The sequence below is a fragment of the Pipra filicauda genome, unplaced genomic scaffold (assembly GCF_003945595.2).
Source record: "Pipra filicauda isolate LSUMZ 115617 unplaced genomic scaffold, ASM394559v2 scaffold443_size986076_pilon, whole genome shotgun sequence".
Classification (NCBI taxonomy): domain Eukaryota; kingdom Metazoa; phylum Chordata; class Aves; order Passeriformes; family Pipridae; genus Pipra; species Pipra filicauda.
This window is the reverse complement of record NW_024104580.1, coordinates 218,221-241,135: the sequence shown is the minus strand read 5'-3', so window position 1 is coordinate 241,135 and position 22,915 is coordinate 218,221. Positions and strand designations below refer to the sequence as shown.

At 40.0% G+C, this 22,915-nt stretch overlaps 1 protein-coding gene across 1 annotated transcript in view; it reads right to left on the bottom strand.

The window, feature by feature from the left end:
• LOC113983879 (coiled-coil domain-containing protein 169-like) overlaps positions 1 to 22,012 on the bottom strand; it is a 29,815-nt gene extending 7,803 nt beyond the window's left edge. Inside the window, exons 1-4 of the mRNA XM_027713473.2 lie at positions 21,453 to 22,012; positions 15,142 to 15,224; positions 14,594 to 14,704; positions 14,463 to 14,503 (exon numbers count right to left, since the gene is read on the bottom strand). Of these exons, the coding sequence (XP_027569274.2) occupies positions 14,463 to 14,503; positions 14,594 to 14,704; positions 15,142 to 15,224; positions 21,453 to 22,012 (795 nt within the window). The remainder of the gene's footprint in view (positions 1 to 14,462; positions 14,504 to 14,593; positions 14,705 to 15,141; positions 15,225 to 21,452) is intronic.
• Positions 22,013 to 22,915: the final 903 nt, after the last annotated feature.

The window sequence follows — 22,915 nt, the reverse complement described above, 5'->3', positions numbered from 1 at the left end:
TCAGAATTGCTCCCTTCTTCTAACCAAAATTTCCTCTGATTTCAGATCTTACCAGCACATCCATTTTCAAACCACTTGCTGAGAGAGCTGCTGAACTGGCTGAAGAGGCACATGGGATGTCAAAGGTAATTCATACCAACTCGGCTAGAAAGCAGTATTTTGTGGGAACTCTATCTGTCTTAGGTGTTCAGCCATTTACCTTGCCTACAATTGGGATAAATTAGGGTAACAGCAGTAGTCCATTTTGACTACTGGCACTGGCTGAATCTTTGCTTGCTATGTAATGGAAGTAAAACACACACTCAAGCAGGACCTCCTCCACTTCTACCATGGAAAACTCCTTCTCATAATCCCTTTTATAAACTGGTCCAGTAGAGACACTCTTATAGAAGCCTCTAGCAGAGATTACTTTAAATTCCTTATCTTAGAGTTTCCTCTACCAAGCTCAGGAACAATGCACTCCAACAAAGAGGAATTTGAGCAGACATGCCAGAAGGCCTGCAAACAAGGAGCTCCTGGACAAGCTCCACCACAAAAAGAAAGCCTAGAGAGGGTGGAAACACAGACAGGTAACCTAAGAGGAATACAGAGATTGTTCAGTCAGGGATCAGGTTAGGAAAGTTAATGTCCTGATAGAATTAAACCAGGCCAGGGATGTCAAGGGCAACAAGAAAAGGTATTCTATAGGTATGCTAGTGATAATAGGAAGTCCAGGGAAAATGTAGGCCCTTTCCAGAAAGAAACAGGAGACCGGGTTACCAAGGACATGGAGAAGGCTAAGGTTCTCAATTACTTCGTTGCCTATGTCTTCACCAGCAAGTGAAGGGATGGCATGCAGAGTGACCTTGACAGGCTTTAGAGGTGGGCCTGTGCAAACCTCAGGAAGTTCAACAAGGCCAAGTGCAAGGACCTGCAGCTGGGTCAGGGCAATCCCAAGCACAAACAAAGGCTGGGATGACAATGGATTGAGAGCAGCCCTGAGAAGAAGGACTTGGGAGTGATGGTGGATAAAAAGCTTGACATGAGCTGGAAATGTGCACTTGCAGCCCAGAAAGACAACCACATCCTGGGCTGCATCATAAGAAGCGCAGCCAGCAGGTTGAGGGAAGTGATTGTCCTCCTCTGCTCTGCTCTCTTGAGACCCCACCTGGAGTACTGCATCCAGCTTTGGGGCCCTCAAGAAGGATGTGGACATGCTGCATCAAGTCCAGAGAAGGGACACAAAGATCACAGAGCTGGAGCACCTCTTCTCTGAAGACAGGCTGAGACAGTTGGGGTTGTTCAGCCTGGACAAGAGAAAGCTCTATGGAGACCTTACAGCACCTTCCTGAACCTGAAGGGGGCCTACAAGAAGGTTGGAGAGGGACTTTGTCTTACAAAGGCATGTAGTGACAGGGGTAATGGCTTTAAACTGAAAGTAGATTTAGATTAGATATTAGGAAGAAACTCTTTACTGTGAAGCACTGGAAGAGGTTACCCAGAGAGGTTGTGGATATCCCATCCCTGGAAGGTTGGATGGGACTCAGAGCAACCTAATCAAGTGGAAAGTATCCCTGCCCACGGCAGGGGCGTTGGAACTAGATGATCTTTAAGGTCCCTTCCAACCGAAACCAATCTATGATTATTCAAGGTCAGTTTGTACCTGATTGTTCTTGTACTGAAATGTGTTTTAAGACAAACGTTCTTCCTCCCTGGTGTTTGTCCCCAGCACGTATAGATTGAAGACATGAGCATCTTTTTTCAACATTCATTTTACTAGGATAAATAAACTAAACTTGGCTCACAGTCAACAACGAATCAGCTAGAACCTAGATGTTCCTCTGCAATTGTATCAGCTCTCAATTCATAACAGAATTTCTTTATTATTTCCTAAATCCTTTGGTCTACACTATTAAATTTTACTCCCATTTTTAATAATCTAGCCTTTAGTGTCTTTCTTTTCCTAAACAACATCCAGATCCCAATTATATTATATAATTGGTTTCAGGAGAGAGATATCATAATCTAATTCTACTTTGTGTATCAAGGTCATGCATTAAATATTAAGATTCTTCCTAAACCTGGTCCTGGAAGAACTCTGCTTGTACTCTCCCAGCAGACTCCCTCACTAATCACTGCTATCATGTTCCACTGCTATCATCTTTATTCTTTCAACAGATCTACTCATTTTCATTTTCTCAATTAATCAGTCACTTCCCATGTGACATGGTGTCTTTATCAGAGGTCACAATTAATAAGATTACTATATTTATTGTGTCAACAAATCTAGTGTCTCATCACAGAATGTCAACAGGTTTGCCCACCATGAGACATTTTTAATAAATCCAGGCTTCAGTTTCATTTTGCAACAATTATTTCTCTCTTTATCTTAAAACTGAAAAAAGTGCTTTACTCCAGCACACACAATGCACATATCTTTATTAAAACCACTTGCAGATCAGTGATGTAGCAAGCCAGTTCTTTCAGAATCCTAAGGTACAGATTACCCATTTCCCTCATTTTAAGCACAGCCAGCTAAGTTTTCCTTAGGATTTGGTTACTGTCGTTTCCTCTTCCAAGCACTTGCTGATGTTAGCTATTTTTTGCTTTATTCTGCATTTTATTGCTTCTACCTTTACTGAAAACTTAGGCAATATATATGTTTAATTTAAAGTGAATGAATTCATGATCCCTGGTAGGCTTTTTGACTGGCTTTTCTGAAATGTTTTTGTAGATTTTAAAAATCTAAAATAGCATTACTTCCTTTTTATTCAGTATTTTCTGATAAAATACATTAATTATCACATCCACTGATATCTGTGCCTCATCATTATTATTATTAGCCCTTGATTTTTAGTCTTTATTTATAAGTATCACATACAATACAATTTCTGGCAGTAATTTAATAATATTATAGCCAAATTCATCTATGCAAATGTTATATTTATATCTATATCTGACTGTATGGATGGGATTTAGTCTAATGTGAGTATATCTACATTTGAGTGCCAGTATGTGAACTGAGCTCCTCCTAAGAGCCACAGTGAAGACAATCACTGATGTGCAGTGATTCATTCAGCTAAGCAGCTAAAGAGCTCAACTTAGTTGCCATCTGAGGTGTTCTAGAGAGGCCAAGACATTCATGTGTGGCAGATACAACAAATGGGTTGCACAAGACACATCCTTCTGGAGCAGTAGTGGGCTACTCTGCACTGAAACATCTGCAAGACTGTTTATACAACTATTCCACGGAAGATGCCAACCTAGATAAATCTAGATACAAATCTCTGTACTCAGCTGACTGTACTAATAAGACCTGCACTTCCTGTAGTAGGGATTAAAATATCTAGCCAAGAGGTAGACATCTATATAGAGAAAAGAAAATATTTGTGTTCTAATATTTAAGTAAATCATATTGTTTCAATGTATATTTCAATGTTATTTCCCAATATTATTGTGACTAAACTTTGTTTTCCCTACCCATCCTCAAGCCAAATTCATCCAAACAGCTGTTGAAGAAAAAAACAACAACATTTATGGTAAAAGTCTCTCATATCTGCTACATACCACATCTATCACTGTTATGTTCTTTCATGACAAGTGTGTACCTTTAATACTTTTTGTCCCTTCATGTTTTCATTATCAATGCTATTGCATTCCTGGCTTGTCAGCTTCTCCCATTTGTCTGCTTAGGTCCCCTGTGTAAAATACTTATCTGTCACAGAATTTTTGGGTTTTTTTATTTCTAACACAAGAACCTCCTTAGTCAGAATAGATGAATCCTTTCACTTTTTGTACTGATTACCTGACCATTGCCTTAATAATCAATTATTTCTTCTCATGACCTTAATGCTTTGCTAGGCTTTTATTTACCAGATTTTCTCAGTAAGCATGGAAAGGAAGAAAACATGATTCTCCAAATATTTCCATCTTCTTTTTCCATGGAAATTTCAACTTTTTTTCCCTTTTTAGCATGCAAATCTCAGATCCAGAAGGCCAGTATCCCTATATGGTATATTTCTCAGAGAGTTTATGAATGTTTGCTAATAGTAAAAAATTACATCTGCCTGTTTGAAGTCTCGAGTCTTTTCTAGTATCTACAGATCATGGCATCTTTAATTTTTTTTGCATAATTTTCTGTATAACATGTTAGTTATTTGGTTTCAAATTTTATTTTTCATTTAAAAAATCCTGGCTTTTACTGAGATTTCCCTCAGAATGATTTCTGTTGAAATTAAGATTTTGAAGGAGCGCGGCAAAAGGCGCAGTACTTTTAAAACATGTTGCAAGAGAGAATAACCCCTCCCACTGTTCAATATGAAAAAAAAGGAAATATAGAAGAGCTGCATCTTTGGAGAATATTTTGCACGTGACTGAATTGTTATTAACAGAGACATGAAAAAGAACTTGAGACATGAAAAGAATTGAGGGGTTGTTAGGTATTTTTTTCCTAATTAAAGCAGAAGTACCTCGGATGCAGATGCAAACTTTGTCCTAATACAGAGGAATCCTACAGTCAATACAGGCAATGTTTGCCAATTCAAGGAGAAAATGTAAACTGCAGATTAAAGAGATTTGGCTAAATTCCACTAGAGTCATGTGCTATTTCATTTCAACATCAGTGTCTCTACGGAACTAAACAAGACAGATAAAGAAGGCCTCAGCACTGTCCAACTATGAAACTAAGGTTTTTTGCTTTCTTGACCTCAGTGCACATTAAAGACTATGACCATCTGACAGCATATTTTGTACAGCATATTTTGTACCACTTACTACATATTTTGTATCACCACAGTAAGCTTAAATACAATAAATACAGAAGCTTATGCTGCTCTCCAGATTTGTTCTATGTAAATCCACAGCCCACTATTTATTTCCTTACTAGATTGTCCATCAGTATTATATAAGACAGCAGGACTTGGTGTTGCAGCTGTTACTTACAACAGAGCAATTTGGTATCTCCTCAGTAATGGTACTCATCTAATTTCTTTGATTTCCTTCACTTACAAAGTAGACTACTTTTAGATCTTTTCTTCATTAGTCTTTTCAGAAGCACTGTCTATTTTTTGCTGCCAATGTAGCTGGTCCACTGCAGATGCCTGGGCATTCATTCAGCTCTGGAGCAAGGATGCTATCCAAACGCAAGCAAACAAACGGGGCACTACACTGCTTCTGATTAGCAAACAGATGCAAATAGGTTGATAATGTGACTAAAAGTATACACTTACCATCCCTACAGTATCTGGGTACCTCATAAATTGTAATAAATCTATGCTTACAATTCTCCTGTGAAATAAGAAAGCTGTAAAATACTCCAAATTTACAGATTGGAAAGGAAACCCAAAATCAAAATAGGACTAGAGCTGACATAGCACTTCAGGAAGAATTTAACATTCTAATGTTAGTAAAGCAGTCTATGCAATGTCTTACATTCCTCACATTTGGTTTTGCTGAATAACAGGTAGGTATCTGAGCTGTTGCTGTTGTGGTTGCCCATAAGCGTAAGCTTAATTGAGCTGCTTAGTTTGCTGCTAAAAGTTTTCATGGAGTCTCAAAGCAAGGCTTCCTGGAGGTCATCTCTCTAACAGAGCACAGACTGGCAAAGATGCTCTACCCACGTTACATGAGGAAGAAAGCACATGACCCTATCTGACAGCCTAGAATTTAACCCAGAAAGAAATTAGTTGAGTTACATTTTAGTCCTCTGCTACCCTAAGAGCTTGCATTCTCATATCTCATATCCTGAAAATGCCCTTGCCACCATCATACTTAACTAGTGCTGAGATAATTTTTGAAGCCAGGCTGTTAATCAGTCAGAAATGCAAAAATTTATATGGAGGGAAAAGGAACAAGTGAGAAAGGCTGTAAGGTCACGTCTACTTCTGGAAAGGAGGCAGGATTTCAGCCACAGTTCTTGGGTATTTCTTATCAACTTCCCATTGGTTTTCCATCTTTATATGCAACCTGTTGTGAATCCCAGTCTAACTGCCTTTCTCCCAGCTAATACCTAGGAACTTTAGTCAGCTGGTTCAGCCTTTTGACTTCTGTTCCTGCATTCACGTACCTAATTGACGATGCAGAGTTCAATAGGCAATACTGAAGACTCTATGGGAATCTGGCAACACAGATGTTCCTACTCAACTAAAAGACCTCTCCAAGTCACCAAATACTATTAAATGCAATTTCAAAAATAGACTCTAGAAAATTTTAAATGGTAAAACTTAAGACAGGTTCTAGAGGACTACTTCAGCCAGGCCTGGTTATAAGTTACCTACTATCCCTACTTTTAATGCAGTAACTGGAGAACTAGCTGAGTCCTTATATATCTGAAGTCTTTAGCTGCTGTACCTCAATACAAATCAAGAGAGGAGGAACACCAGCATATAAACTCAGCCAAAACATTAAGGGTTGGATTTGCCTGTCCTGAATTCTGTGGGAAACAAGCAAAAAGAAACCTCACCAAAACAAATTGAATTCTCAATGCTCATGACTGTATGAGCAGCTTAGTGCTTAGTACTGTAAAACAACACAAAAGCAAAATCTCACAGAAAACAGAGCTTAAAGCATACAGTAACACAGACTCGTAGCAGAATTCTCGCATAACAGAAAAGCCCCAAAACAAAGCAAGGACTAGTGAGAACTCAAAAGAACCAGAAGGAGGCTCCCAGCTACGCAGCACTCCCCCAGGAGAAATTGCCAACAAAACTCCAGAAGGAATCAGTGAGATAAATTCTGAAAAAGCTTATTAGAAGTAGTTTAACTGAATTCTGAAATGTTTGGGTTTTTTTAAGATGGATTCAATACAGGTTTTTCTACTAAGCCTTGAACAGCTGGACGATGTGTTCCTGAAAAGGAGACATAAGCTGACTAAGGCATTTAACCTGAATTTAAGATCCTTAGTTTTCAGTAAATTGTCCACTCAGAGCAAGCTGGTAAGTTAAAAGACACATTGAGATTTTAAGTGAATACTTTCTTTATGTAGCAGAATTCTGCAAGGCTTAGCATGATTCACTTTAGGAGCAATTGTACATTAATCTTGTGTCCAGCAGTGACCAAGTCCAGACTTTCACAAAGGGAACACCAATTCTCCATTTCTTTTTTTCACATAATTTCCTTTTTACTTGACTGAAGTTACATATCTGGCTTAACACTTGCCAGAAAATGAAATTATACAGAAAGATACAGAAAGAAAGTTGAATTTTAAGGCCACCCACATAAGTTGCTCTCATTCTGGATTTTTCCTTGCCCTGATATCAGTGGCAACAGAGGTGACAATTTCTAACAATAATTACACAGCAGACAATGTGACAAATCCTCAGCTCAAACTTGCTTTCATCAGAGCCCAGCTCATGCACACTATTGATACTTATGGCAATTTGCTTCAGCTCTAATCCTCTGTAAATTTTCTCCATGAGTTAGAACAGAAGCAATATACCTGTCAGTTGTGTAGAACAAAAAAACAACAGAAGGAGCCTTTGCAATCCATTCTACTTGACATTTTAAATGAAATTAAGTTTTGTTTAGAAAACAAACTCCCCCCCAACACTATGAGGTGACATTCATTGGTCGATTTAGCTGAAATCTTTTAACATATCATTTTAAACTCATTAAGAGCAAAAAGAAATACTACATCTTTAGTTTTACTGAAATGGAAATTGATTTTAGATTGTTATCAATAAACTCACTAGTCATATATTACTGAAAAAATTATGCCTAAGAATTATTCATATTTTGACATCCAACATGCACTTGACATAAATACACTAGATCCTGTAAAGCTTTAGGACAGGTGAGGAAAGGTTCCATATACTTGTGTAGTGGGTTGACCCTGGCAGGATGCCAGGCACCTACTAAAGCCACTCTCTCACTCTCCCTCTGCAACTGGACAGAGGAAAAAAAACCAAAACAGCTAAGGATTCATGAGTTGAGATAACAGTTGGGAGAGGTCAGTTACTGATTACCTTCATGGGCAAAACAGACTCACGGTGGGGATAGTACTTAAATTTATTACTTACAGGATCAGAGCAAAAGAGTGAGAAGTAAAATAATCTTAAAAACACCTTCCCTCCACCCCTCCTTCCTTCCATGTTCCCCCTGCTCCCCCTCAGCAGTGCAGGGGAACGGGGAATGGGGGTTTCGATCAGTTGCTGTTTCTGCCGCTACTCAGGGAGAGGAGTCTTTCCCCTGCTCCTATGGGGTCCCTCCCACGGGAGACAGTCCTTCACAGACCTCTCTGGCGTGAGTCCATCCCTCGGGCAGCAGTTCTTCCCAACTTCTCCATGGGGTGCAGTCCTTCACAAATGAGCTGCTTCACCATGGGTCCCCCACAAGGTGCCCCACAGGGGCCACAAGTCCTACCCAGGAAAAACCTGCTCCAGCGTGGGATTCTGTGTTCATGGGTTGCAGGTCAGCGGCAGGACCCTGCTCCATCTCGGGCCTTCCACGGGGTCACAACCTCCTTCAGATATCCACCTGCTTCAGCATGGGCTTCTCCATGGGCTGCAGGTGGGTCTCTGCACCCCGATGGTCCTCCATGGGCTGCAGGGGCACAGCTCCAGTGTCTGGAGCACCTCCTGCCCCTCCTTCTGCACTGACTTTGGTGTCTGCATTGTTGTTCACATGTTCTCACTCCACTCTTTCCCGGCTGGAATTCTTTCTGCACAATACCTTTCTGTTCTTAAATACGTTATCACAGAGGCATTGCTATTACTCCAGATTGGCTTGACCTTGGCCAGCAGCAGGAATCCTGTCCTGGAGCTGGTTGGCATTGGTTCCATCAGAGAGGAGAAGCTTCTAGCCGCTTCTAACAGAAGCCACCCCTGTAGCCCTCATCCCCCACTATCAAAACATGGCCACAGAAACCCCACTACAACTTGCCTAAATGCCAAGTGCCCCCTTGTGGTCAGCATCATCTTTAGATTCCAAACCAGATGCAGAGTGGAACTACTTTAACACAGTGTAGTAAGTGTGGGATGTTGATACCCTAAATCCTTATGTCAGTGGTCTCCACAGCTTTGATCACACAGGTTACCTGCTGACTTGGGCAGAAGGAAGTTAAAACTGAGAACTCCACCGCTGTAGTTCAGAATTGACAGAACAAGGAGTTGCTGACTCTGAAATGTTTCACTTGCTATCTCTCCTGGTAGGCCTGAAAAGGGCTGGAGATTGCTTCCTTATACATTTTTTCTGAAAGATATCCCAGAGTCCCCACCAATTGCTAAGGAATTCTTGAGAACAGCAGATAAGAATGTCACTTGACTCCAAGATTTTTCCCTGATTTTTTTTCTTTGAAACAGGAAGTGTATTCTGCCTCTGGGCATACCACAGAGTGATTTGAGTAACACAGTCTCCTGGTTTGTGCAAGGCCACCAGGAGGAACAACTAATGCCAATATGACAATTAAAAGAAAAAATGCAAATCAAAAAGGGCTCTTGGAGGAATTCAAAGTATTTATTTGAGGTCGAATGAAAGGAGTAGGAAGGGGAAATCTGGAGGGAGGCAGAATATAGTTTAGGGCAATCAGACCAGATTACAGAACTTTCTCCAAAACACTTCCAAGTTTCAAGAAAAGCTAGGATATCAGATTTCTTCTTCTCATACAGCTACCGACAACTTAATCCAGGATGAGCAACAAGGTTCATTTAACAGTTACTTGCTAGAACTGTCAACATTTCCTGTCAACATTTCCTATGCGATTATAAAGTGCTGATGTTCCCTATAGGCAGTTATCAACACCTACTGAAATACAAAGTCTTCATTGCATGTTTTCACAAACTCAAGATTCCCTTCCTGTCATATTGCAATCACATATGTCTCCAGTGTGACACTGCCCCACCTTCTGTTTGCAGTTTAAAACTGAGAGCAAAACCTCTGAGGTTGTTCTGTGAGGGTCTCAGTTCTGTGGTCACTGTGCTCCCACAAAGACAGCTTTGCAAGGCAAGTATCTGAGCCTTAATGTCAGAATTTTCTCAGCCGTGGTGCTGGACATTCTGGAAAATGGTGATTTATCCCAGAAACCCTGGTTCCTTGACTAATCTTAACTAGAGCGTTGCTAAGGCAATGCTATCAGGAGTGTGCTCTTCTGAACTGATTTTGCAGTATGCTTTTCAGTATTTGCATACTGAAGCCATTATCTTTGTTCTTGCAGAAAGGGTGAGAGAGAAAGGAATAGTTTTCTTTCTGGTTATATAGGAAATCATGCTAAGCAGAAAGATGTATTTTACCAAAACTCATTTAATGAAAAAATGCAAACAAATGAAAGCAGCATGTTTAACAGAAGTAAGTAAAATTCATATCATGTTATACCTTAGAGAGAAGGCATTCCTTCTGTAATTATTTCTGAAGTACTGTATGACACTTGTATTATTCATTGGGACATAAAGGAAATTACTGACCAAACAGTTTTCACTGTTGAAACTCCCTTGCGCTTTTCACCATTTAGGTTATTTTTAATCTGCCCTCAGTACACAAAAGTGATTTTCTAAACCCTGGCTGTAACAAGCGGTGTGTTCAAGGTATTGATTCTGCATTTACTGCTATGTGACACCTACATGATTTTTTTGTATTAAAAAAAAAGGATTATCTCACATCAGTATAATGACTTCAGAAAGATAACTGCCTATTTAAATGGTTTAGTGGTGTTTTCAATGGCAAGAAATCATTCATCAATACAATTCTAATTCTAAATCAAAAATAGTGCAAGCCATCTGCAACAATTGCTGCAATTTATCAACACAGAAAATCCCCTGTGCCTCCTTGTTCATCACTCCAGAATTTGCATTTGTATTCTACTCTTTCATTCAGGTTTTTATAGCTTGCTAACTACCAAAGTCCCTGATGACTAATCTTTTTTTTTTATTTTCCCTGTAGTGCTTGATATCAAGAAAATATTTTATGCTACCTATCTCTAAATGGGTTGAATTACTGTACAGATGTGTTTTTCTCCTTCTATTCACTATAGCAGGACCTTAAATGACTAGCTGAGTGAGATAAATCTCTTTAGTATCTTTGAGATAACTCCTTTTAAACACAGATTAAATTGTTTAGTAAGTTAAGAATTATTAGAGTTTCCCCTAGTAAGTCTAACTGTATAATTGTAAGTTCATTGGGAACACAGGTTAAAAATACTTGAAAATTATATTTAATTTTCTAAATATGTTGCTCAAAACAAAATTATGAAATTGTATGATCTTGCTGAAAGAATCACTTAGTGATTTTTCCACAGAACTTCATAAAATCACAGAATCAACTTTTAAAATCATCAAGTCCAACCATTAATCCAGCACTGCCAAGTCCACCACTAAACCATGTCCCCAAGTGCCACATCTATAGGGATGGTGACTCAACCACTTCCCTGGACAGTCTGTTCCAGTGCTTGACAACCTCTCTCGTGAAGGGGTTTTTTTTCCTATGCAATACACATAGGAAATATATTTTCATATAGGAATATATTCTTATTCATATGCAGCTGCAAGTTGAAAGCTAAATATCAGAGTGTACTTTTGATTTTTACAGACATATACACTATGTTTTATATACCCACCCTCTACATTTTTAGTTTGAGCAAATGTATAATGATGACTAGCTGAAAACTCTTTGTTTTTCTACTCACTCACCAGATCTCTCTTTTATTCTCGTCTGCGAAAAAGCTAAATATTTCCCCCTAGTCCCCTGAAAAACTCTCGAAAATACAAGAAGGATTTTAACAAACCTACATGCTTAAACACCACAAAATTTTCTGTGTATTTTTACCAATGTTTTACCTCCTAAAAATATATTAAAAAAGAAAAATCAGCTCTACCTTCCCCAAGTGTATCTGTAAATATACACCGATGATTCTGATAGCTTCAGTAAAAACAAACAAACAAACAAACAAACAAAACAAAACACACAAAAAACAAACAAACACCAAAAAACCAAACAAAAAACCAAAAAACCAAAACAAACAAACAAACAAACAAAAAAACAAACAAAAAAAAACAACAAAAAAAGCAAGAACCTAGAAAACAAACAAACCAGCAAAACCCAGAAAATACATCTATTTTCTTCTGCTCTTTCCGTCTCCCAAAAATCAAAACAAGATAAAAATTAAACATTTCACTAAATCCTTAAGCACTCTTCTTTCCTTTCCGGCTAGCAAACAGGAGAATGTATTAACATTCAGCTGGAAGACTGAAGGAAAGACTTGAAACTGCAGAAGAAAAAGCCATGGCATGGCATGCGGGCTCCAGGCTTGCCCAGACTTCACAAAGTAAGCCTAGGACTCTTCATCCTGTCTTCTAGACTCCTGGCAAGTATGAACCTTTCAGCTGTGCTGGCATTCTTTCCTTTATGGGAACAGTAATCAAACCTCTCTGAACCATAACTCATTATAACTGGTGAGGAGGCAATGCCGTATTTAGTACGGATTAGAAATGTACTGGACTGGTGCAGCCCAGCTTCTAGTAAAGGAGATTATCTCACTGGTAATGTCTCCTGGAATGCTTGGCAAGGTGTAATTGGATTGTTAAAGAGAGTACTAGCAATTGGATGAAAATAAAGACTTCTGATACTGTAAGCATGCACGTCAATCTGTGCTTTACAGGCTGACAGGAATAACACTGTCTGAAACCGTAAATTTTCTAGATCAATATTCTGTCTTCAAGACTTTTCTTCAAACTCAGTTTTATTTTTAAAACAATTCAGTGAAACAGAAAAGTGAGATGTGAAAGATTTTGTTCTCTTTTTAATTGGCTGTTTAGAATAAAATATGTCCTGCCTACCTAGAAAACATCATGGTCTTAGCACAACACTAAAACTGGCAAAAATGTTTACTGTCTGAAAGCCATGGATCAGATCAGAAAAAGCAGTTAATTATTTCCACCTCGCTTACAACAGATAATCATTCCCACTAATAGAGCATGCAGCCTCCTCTAGGCTCAGTAAACTCCCATTAATCTTCAGAATCCAAAGCACAAAAAAAGTCAGATGGTAACACTTCTGTAAGCATAAGAAACAGGAATAAAAATCCTAAGAGCCCTGCATCATAATGTTCATTATCCCTGCCTATGTTAAAAGGCATTATCACATCTTTATCTACCTTCCCTATTTCTAAAAGTGGGTAAGAAGCAGAAAAGGCGTCAAAGATTTCAGCAGATGGCAGATTAAGGAAAAAGTCATTCTGAATCTAAAATGATTTGCACTTCATTTTCCACTTTAGAAAACAAAATGGCCAAAACATTTGCTGGTTTTCTCTTGCTGTTTTTATCTCAAGATTGCTTTCTTGAAATACAGGGCATGAAGTATGAGCGATAAGGAATAAAATTTAAAAAATTAAAACAGATATTCCCTTTATTGATGCAAAAATTCACTGCACAATGAGGAATTTTCCAGTGACTATACTATGCAAAATGTTACTGCAACTATTCATCTATGTTATCACAGTTGATACAAAATTGGGAGTACTGACTGATACAAGAGAGGACAGTGTTGCCGTTTAGAGGGGCCTCAACAGGCTGCAAAAATATGCAGAGAGGAATCATCTAAAGTGGGAAATGCAAAGTCCTGGCCTGGGGGAGAAGTATCCTAGGCAGCAGTATATGCTGGGGTGACTGCCTAGGAAGTAGCTTGGGAGAGAAACACCTTGGGGTCCTGATGAAGAAGGTAACCACAAGAAAGCAATGCTTCTTTCTGCAAAGGTGGCCAATGGCCATCTGGGGTGCATTAGGAAGAACTCTGCCAGCAGGTCAAGGGAGGTAATCCATCCCTTCTCCTTAGCAGTGGTCAGACATATCTGAAGTGCTGTATCCGGTTCTGGACTCCTCAGTACGAGAAAGATTGGACTTCCTGGAACCAGTCCAGTATGGAGCTATGAAGATGATTAAGGAACTGGAGCATCTGACAGATAAGGAGAGAGCTGCCACGGTTCGGCCCAGGGAAGAGAAGGCCTAGGGATCCTTATCAAGATGCATAAATATGTGATGGGAAGGAACGAAGAAGAGGGAGCCAGGCTCTCCTCAGCGGTGCCCAGTGAGAGGACAAGAGGCAGTAGGCACGAACTGAAACGTGCAAAATTCCATTTGGTCACAACTAAGACTATTTTTTTATTGTGAGAGTGGTCAAACACTAAATGACTCCACGATTTTGTGACCAAGGTTTAACATTTTCCCATCTATTTTTAGAACTACTATTTTTAGTCCAGCGACTCCATCTCACATGCCTTACTGCAGATTCAATCATAAACCCTTTACTCAATTAAAACTTTCACTACATGATTCTACCCAACATTCAGATCTTATGTACCTTCTACTTAAGGATTTTATTCTATATTTTATAAATTTATAAGCAACTGCACATCTGAAAAAATACAAATATAAGCAGGACTGATTGTTTTGGCTTCTGGACCAGGTTGCTGCTATTTTTTGTCATGAAAAAACAAAGACTATGAAAGTTTTTCAATTACACTGTGATTTGTTGTTGAGCCAACTAAATGTCACAGTACTCACCACAGGCATATGATCAAATGTGCGAACAATGGACAATTTATCTACAAATAAGCAGAAAATGTGACCTGTTGATATAATGTCAACATATAAGCAATAATTCTATTGAAAAAGTTATGAATATCCATTTCTACCTGCTGGATTTCCACGAATAAGCTCCACCTTATCTTGAAGGATATTAATTTGCCTTTCCAGCTGTTTGTTCAATTCTACTTGTGTCTCATATCTGGTTTTCCATTCATTACCTTAAAAAAATAGAGAATTATATTTCCCAGATTATTTCATGTCATTTTAAGTAAAAGAATTTTTTAAAACTGTTCCTTTTAACTAACTGGAGACTGAGAAAGTTAGTAATCCTCATAACAAGGATCTTTGCATACAAAAGAGCCTGAAAATATAAATCAAGGAAAATTTTCACTGGGCTTACTGTGGCCAGAATATTAACCAACTCATGTTATTCATGTTATTCATAGTTTCATTAATAATTAACAGAAAAAAAAGCTAACGTGGCTGCATGTAGCACTCCTTAATTTCTGATTTGAAACATCACAGTCATGTTTGAAAAGGGAAAACTTAAATTTCAAAATAAAAATTTGAACCTCTATACTGTAAGGGCTTCCCAAAAGAATAAATTTTCTGTGTTTCCTAATCAATTAGCAAGATCCTGTTGTAATTCTCTTACCTTCATCTTCAATACTGTTAAGTCTTTTTTCCAGTTCTGTTACAGTGTTTCTCAGTTCAAATATTGAGATTTCAAGCATCTGCCTGTGGTATTTAAAGGAGGCAATAAATTGGCTATTGCATTAGTCCTGTTACTGAAATTAGAAAAAACAGATCAAACATATTTTCAGAAGAAGTGTCTATTGGTCATTCCTATGTAATTACATTATCTTGTCCATTTTTAAATGTTCTTTTCTCTATGGATACTACAGTGCCTTAGAAGCACTTCTACTTTGTGAATAAGACCGCTTCCATAAAAACCCAAGACTGACATTTCCTAAAATAGAATAATTTTCTAACAGGTCATCAGAATTAAACAAATGTAGAGAAGACACTGGCCTTAATTTTTCATCTAAAAGAAAATGAACGTGTTTTTTAAAACAAGAATATGCCTGAGAGATGTGCTATTTGAAGTTGTGAATTAATACCTCATTTTGACTCACTGTTCAATGATTAACAGTCATTTTCTAAATTGCACCCATAACAAAACCAATCAAAACAAACCATGTTTTATGACTATCAGAAAAGAAAGCCAGTAATTAAAGTGAGTGTTAAAAAATATACAGTAGCTAAAGCCACAATTCTTTTTCAGTACCTTAAGGAAAAAATACTTTTGCCCACTGATTAATTCTGTATACGGGTCAGCCAGGCAGTGAAGGTACCATGAAAACCAGGCTCTTTCTATCTTGGAAGGTATGACCAGAAGCAGAAGGTAGCAGAGGACTTTGATGCATCAGATGTGCTGGGTGACTCTTATCCTTCAAAGTGGCAAGATGGGAGTTTAGTGTGTTACAATGCATCATATGATCTTGATCACGTCAAGAGGAAATTACTGCTAAGTTGCTGACCATATTTTTGCCAACAGCCTGGTTCTTTGAGGAGATGCCTATGGAGAAATGCTCCTGCCTGTGAGATCTCAGACCACATCAGGAGGAGCGCAAGCAAAACACAACACATCAAAATGCAAAAGCAATTTGTGGTTTTGTTCTTTAAAGTTAAATTTGGAAGACCAAGATTTCAAAAAGCAACCAGTGGCTCCTGGGTGCCTCAATGTTTCAGAGCCCAAACTGAGATAGTCCAAAAGAACTGAGAACACAACTCTGTAAATAAAGCCCTTTTGAAAATGCTCTACAATATCAATATGATGATTGACATCTTTGAAACCCTAGTCTAGTTCATTAAAACATGCAACAGAGAAAATTATTGTGCTTTATATTTGTTTCATGGGGGGAGAGTTTTTTTTTAAAGCAGAGCTTCCATTGCCAACATAGATCTTCATTTTCCTAATAGTTCATGAGCAATGCTCTTCAAGAAACAGTTATCTAGCCTATGAGAAATCAGAGCTCTGATAACAGAGATGATGACTGAGAAATAGTATCACCTCTTGCACTCCTTGCACCAACCCTCAGTAGATGACACTTTTTCATAGCTTGAAACAACAGATTTCAACTGGAAACAAATCAACTGATGATAAGGAAGTGAAGATCTATGCTTGGAATAAGGACGGCTGAAGAGCTGGGTCTTCCAAGCCCTCCTTGCTCCACTGTTCTTTTTGCCCCTAGCAACATTAAATTAGAGAGGAAAAGAAATAATGACAGCATTGGTAACTTGCTGGAGACAAAAAAAGGATGCCCTTTTGGATGAAACCCAGCCAAAGACAGCCTTGAAATATCAGTCAAAAAGCTTAGATGCAGGGAAACCAAAGGAAATCTGATTGCTGCTGCCTGTTTGCTCTCACTCCAAATAAAAGAGGCAGATGGCTAGGAAGAAGAAAGATAAAATCTTACTACATTGCTGCTATCATTCCGACACAAATAGATAAGGTTTCTGCAAAGCATATTCTATCAACCTCTCAGAGTTTGGAAAAGAGGAAATCGTGATGACAGTGAGTGCTAAAATTAAATTTTTTGAAGGAAATAACACTGAAAATTAGAAACATATAAAGCTGTAACCAGAGCTGAGCTGTACCAAAATGAAATTGTTTTCCTTTTCAAAGAAATCTTAACTAAGTGCTCAGATGGATGCAGAGGGATAACACATGAAGACAGAGTTCTTTAAATCCAATGTTTTCAGTTTTTAATTTCTGTTAATTCCAAGACTATATACAATATTTCTTACATTAGATTTTATTATTCTTTCTGCACCATTAGCAAAACTGCAAGCCAAATTACAATTATATTTTGTCCTGATGAATATATCTACAGAAATGATAAATTGTCAGGTGTCACACTGTAATTGCTACACTGACAGAAAGTCTTATTTCCATTTGGCAACAGAAACCCATTTTAAAAAACTAATTGTTATTAAACATTTAATACTCCAATAGCACTTAGAATGCATCCAGGGTGCAATCTTTCCATTTTAGTCAATGTATATGCAGTAAAATACAATCCCTTCTCTGGCAGACAAAGAATGTAGAAATACACCACTTTGACCAACTCAGTAAATATTTCAGCTTTTTAATGTATCAGAGTATTTTGCATTTCTGGAGTTATTTCTAATTGTGATAGGAAGTGGTGGTCATGCCATGTATCTGTTAGTGTGAATTTAATGCAGCTGTGTACAGCTGCCTGCCTGCCCAGAGACTTGATCTGTACTTAGAGGGACTGCGCTGTGATTTTACCTGCAACCTTATGTGTTAAACATAATGAGACATATTCAAGGCCTATAAATCTTTTCTATGTCAATGGACAATTTATAGTCATCACAGCAGAAAGCCATAAATCCTGAAAGCTCACATTTAAGTCATCAGGGGAACTTAACAACATCCTTGCATACTAAGCGTAACAAGAAAGCTCTTGTGAGAAAAGAAGAAGGAAAGTGCAGTTCAGATAAGCAGGCTCTGATTGAAACTACAAAAGAGAAAAAAATGCTAAGTTTCTTTTTAAGGCAGTGTACAGGTGCTATTTTACTTGACAATGACAGCCACTTAGGATGAAAGCCATTTCCCTGCACATTTTGCTACCCAGACTTGGATATCTGGTACATGTATCAGGCAAAAGGCTGCCTGAAGCAATTTTCTATAGTTGAGAGAGAAACCAGTGAAACATTACAGGAGAAGCTCAAGGCAAGTCATCAGTTCTAGGGCATCAGCTCAATAATCTGGCAGACCTTTATTGAGTCCTGTAGAAGACAAAATGCATAGATGCCTTCAGAATCTATGAACAAAGCAGAAACAATATTGCACAGTGCAGAGGCACCACATGGAAGAGCACATACAGTATTGAAAGCTATGGACTTGTGACACTTGCAGTCAGCAGTGTGCTGGGAAAATGCTGCAGCTTTCCTGGCAAGAAAAGCCACAGAAAACGAAGTCTCATAAGCTGAATTAACACACAATTCCATCAATATTAGTAAGTAGCTGCCATGCATAAGTATATGTCTTTAAGACCTCTTTGTCTGTTAAGGATACTGCAGTATTTTGTGCCTTTTCTCTCTCTCTCTCTCTCTCTCTCTCTGAAACATTTGTCATGACATTTCCCAATCAAAATGTGTACTGAATCTTGATTACAACAATTCAGAGTCATATTTGAGCTGACTTCCACTAGAGTCAGAAAAGATTTTGAAAGATTTCACACTAGATCCACAATCACTGAGAATCAGTAGGTACTTTGAAGACAGACTCCTTACACACATGGATGATTCAATTTATTCTGTGAAGAAAAAAATCTCCTCGTGACTGTTAAATGAGAGTGGTAGATGGGCTGTTAGCAAACTGCTTAAATGGCACAATAATCAAATAAGCCAGTAAAAAGACAACAGGTGTGAGATGGCTGTGAAGGAATGCAGACTCCATTTGCAAGCCACTCATCCTCAGCTCGCTTTATACCCAAGCAAAAAAAACTGGCACCTGCTAGGGTGTGAGTCATGTCATGCTAGAACAGCCAGGCAAAGTAGGTCAGATGAATCACACCTTCCAAAAGCCTTTCTGTATTCACGGACTATGCATGTCACTAGTTTAACAAGCCTGGTCATTGGCAATTATGTTGAATAAATAACTCCTGTGAAATTGGCAATAATGGTATTGTCTCTTTGTACACACGAGAAATACACAGGAAACAGCTGTAGAATCCGCCTGGAGTACCTTTTACTGTCATGCCATCACTGTTAAGGATTTTATTAAATATATATTTTGCTTCCATCAGTAAATAAGTCACCACAACTTGACCTGAACTTTGGGCAAAGTCTTGCAGAAGATCCTCAGGGATATTAGCAAGAACTTAAGGTATATATAAATGGGCCTCTGGTGGTCTAGTGGTTAGAGTGTCTGACTCTCACTGCTGTGACCCAGGTTCGATTCCCGGCCCCCTGGGCAGGTGGAGCTCGTCAGCCGTAGAAGGCAATCCACCTAAGAGAAGGTCACTCTAAACAAACCTACATCCTGGGGACCTCACTGCCACTGTCCAAGCTTTGCTCGGCCCCGGCAGATGAACCTCAGGACTAAAGGGTGGGCTCAGTTCAGCACACACTGTGTCTCACCTAAAAATCCACTGCGCAGGCTGGAAGGGTTAATGACCTTTCCCAAATCTTCGCTCGCGAAGACTGGCCATTATTTATTAAGGTATATAAATAATCCAGGTTTTCATTAATTTAAAAAAAAATACAAATTCAAGCAGTGAAACAAAGCCAATACAATTCTACTTTTTACCTGAACACCAATAATATCAGGATCATGTGTCAGGTAAAAAGAACTGGTACATGCAGAGGATAACTGATATATTACACTGACACACTACTAAGTCAGGGAACTTACTGAAATGAAATTTGCTTACAAGGTGGTGCAAGTATGTCCAAAGTCCTTTTTGTGCCATTTTGAACACAGAAGGTGCCTATAACCATTCTGACTTTGTTAATATTGGTTTCCCCCTTTCCATTTGTGAATAAACCTTTTATAAAGTCCACAACTGTAGGACTAATTTGAAGAGATCTGCAGTTCAGACACTGAAAGAAACACTGTTCAGGGGAAAACTCAGTATGAACAGAATGCTTGAAAATAGTAAGGAAATGTAAATATCAAGGGTCTGAATTAAGGCTGCATGGGAGCTTCTGACATTTCCTAAGTTTTAATTTACTAACACTCAAAAGGCAATCGTGTTGTTTAACATAGGGGAAAAATGTATAACTTCCTAAGCAAACTGGGGAAAAACCAACCTAGAATGCCATGGCATGAGCATTGATAATCCTCACAGCACTGAAGCATTTGCTGCTTAAGCAAGGGGACTGACTGCTAACACTAACAAGTCCTCACCTCTGCAAACTGCACTACAGAGATGTTGTACCTTCCCTGTAAATTGCAGAGCTATTTACTGACAGCAGAGAGGGGTGAAAATCCAGCTTTCCAGTTTTACTCAAAACCATGGAAAAAAGAGTGCATAAAGAGCACCTCATTGTCCATTTTATTCATCTTCCGCCAATGAGGCGTGCACCCATGGGAGGGTTCCTCTATTCTGCCTCCAACATGGCTTCCAATCACAGTGTACTGGTTTTGCGTTGGATCCATTTAATTCTCTGGTATGGGACTATGTTTTGGATTTGTGATGAAAAGAGTGTTGATAACACAGGGATGTTTTAGTTACTGCTGAACAGCGCTTACACTGTGTTAAAGCCTTTTCTGTTTCTCACACCAGCCCACAAGCAAATGGGCTGGGGGAACACAAGAAGTTGGGAAGCGACACATACGGGGCAGCTGATCCCAACTGACCCAAGGGATATTCTATACCATGTAATGTCATCTTTGGAAATAAAAACTGGGGTGGTGGGGCTTTGTGGGGCTGCCTTGCTCTGGAAAAGGTATTAGCCCGCTGGTGGTGAGCACCTCGGAGGTTTTTAATCATTTACTGTTCTTTGGTTTCTTTTTTATCTTTTCTTTTGCCTTTGTCTCAACTCACAGATTTTCGCACCTTTACCCTTCCGATTCAATCCCCCATCCCACCGGGAGGGGAGCGAGCGAGGGGCTGTGTAGCGTTCAGCTGCTTGCTGCGGTTAACTGCAGCTGGTCCTATTTTCCTTTTCGGCTGATATTACTTATCCTGCTTCTTCAGGCTCCTTGTCCCACCCCCAGCCCTCGGGCCAGCCCTTCCTATTGCGCACCAGTCGTAGGCGCGGTCCGACCACAGCCGTGCCTGGCAGACCCCCGGCCCAGAGCACCCGCCCGCGGCAGAGGCCGCCATTTTGCCGCAAGGAGGCGGCGGGCGGCCCCGCACGGGCGGTGCTGCAGAGCGGCTCCCGGGGCCGCTGCAATGCGGCCTCGCCCCGTCCCCCGCCCGCACTCACTTCTTCTGCCTCTCCTGCCCCAGCTCCAGCGCCAGGCGGTCGGGCTTTGCCGCCCGCCGCTCGCCGCCTTCCCACATTGCGGCCACCGGTGCCCGCCCCGCCCGCAGCCTCCGTGTCGGCCGGCGTTGCGCGGGGCGACGGCTGCGAGCGCCCGGCGGAGCCTGAGGGAGCGGCGCAGTGGGGCCAGAGGCGGGCGGGAGGGCGGCAGTGTTGACCCTCGGCTCGGGCACTCCTTTCTCCGCAGCCCATGTGGCTCTCCCTCTGCTCAGGGCGAGACAGGGCCGGGAGCGACCGGCAGCCGGTGTCATCTTCACCTGCTCCGGCCCCGGCGTGCGCTGCCGCGTCCCGTTTGCCCGCGTGTGCAGCGGCGCTCGCCCGCCGCTGCCGGGACGGCCCCGCGTATGACGGCGCTTCTCTGCCCTCTCACCAGCGAACCCCCCGGCACATGGCTCGGGCAGCACCAGAAATTGATGGGAAAAACATGAAACAGCTTTGGCCCAGTTACAGAGGCCATGTAGGGCGAACTGTTGTGCCGAACTTTCCATAATTTGGGGAAACATGGTTGTGTGACGGTTGTTTTAAAAACACTTACTCTGGATGGAAAGTAGCACGGTTTTAAATAAACGCCGTGGCCCACGTGTGAAGTCAGGCACAGTGTGGCAGAGCCCAGTCTTACAACATGCCTAGTCTGCATTTAGCACCCTCAGTAATTGTGATCTGTGTTGTGCACAAACTGGTTTGGCAGACCCTAACTTGAGACAGAAAAGCTTGGAATAATCAGGTCTTAACACTGATCAAGTCAATGGAGTTAGTTAGTCAATATATAATGGCAAATATTTTATCTCTTACCTTGGTCTGGATTCATACTTAAAAAATGTTTGATGTTTCACTTTTCAAACAAGAAATTTTAGATCAGTTCAGGGCATTCTCAAGGTAAAGATTTCTGAGGTAATCCATCAGTTTTAATGCTGCAAGAGTGGCATCACCTCTGTCAGGTTCTTCATGCTACCTTCTCCCATGTGCTTCAGTGCCAGCTCTTGACATTTATGCAACTCTCCAAAGAGCCAGTACAGCTCCTGAAACCCTGAAAACTTACATCAGGGAAAATGTTTAATGTTTGTAGCTTCTGTTGGTTGACGAGCTGAAAAGGCTCGCCAGCTGCACAGAAAAGCACTGGACTTTATGCAAGGGACAGGGTTAAAGTGGGAGTGATTAGTGCACTCTTAGATCAACAGATAGTGAACTATCTGTTCACTTTCTCAGGAAGGAGATGGACTTTAATTTTCCTTTACTGATATATTATGAAAAAATGACGGGTGTAGTTTCTCAGTTCACTAAGTTTGTTGCATGAGTAGTGAGCCAAATGCAATAGCCCTACCACTTGTTGGGTAACAGAGGCACTGCTTTTAAAATTTAAAACATGGGTTATGTATCACCATTACTTTAACATAGCATAAATCAGT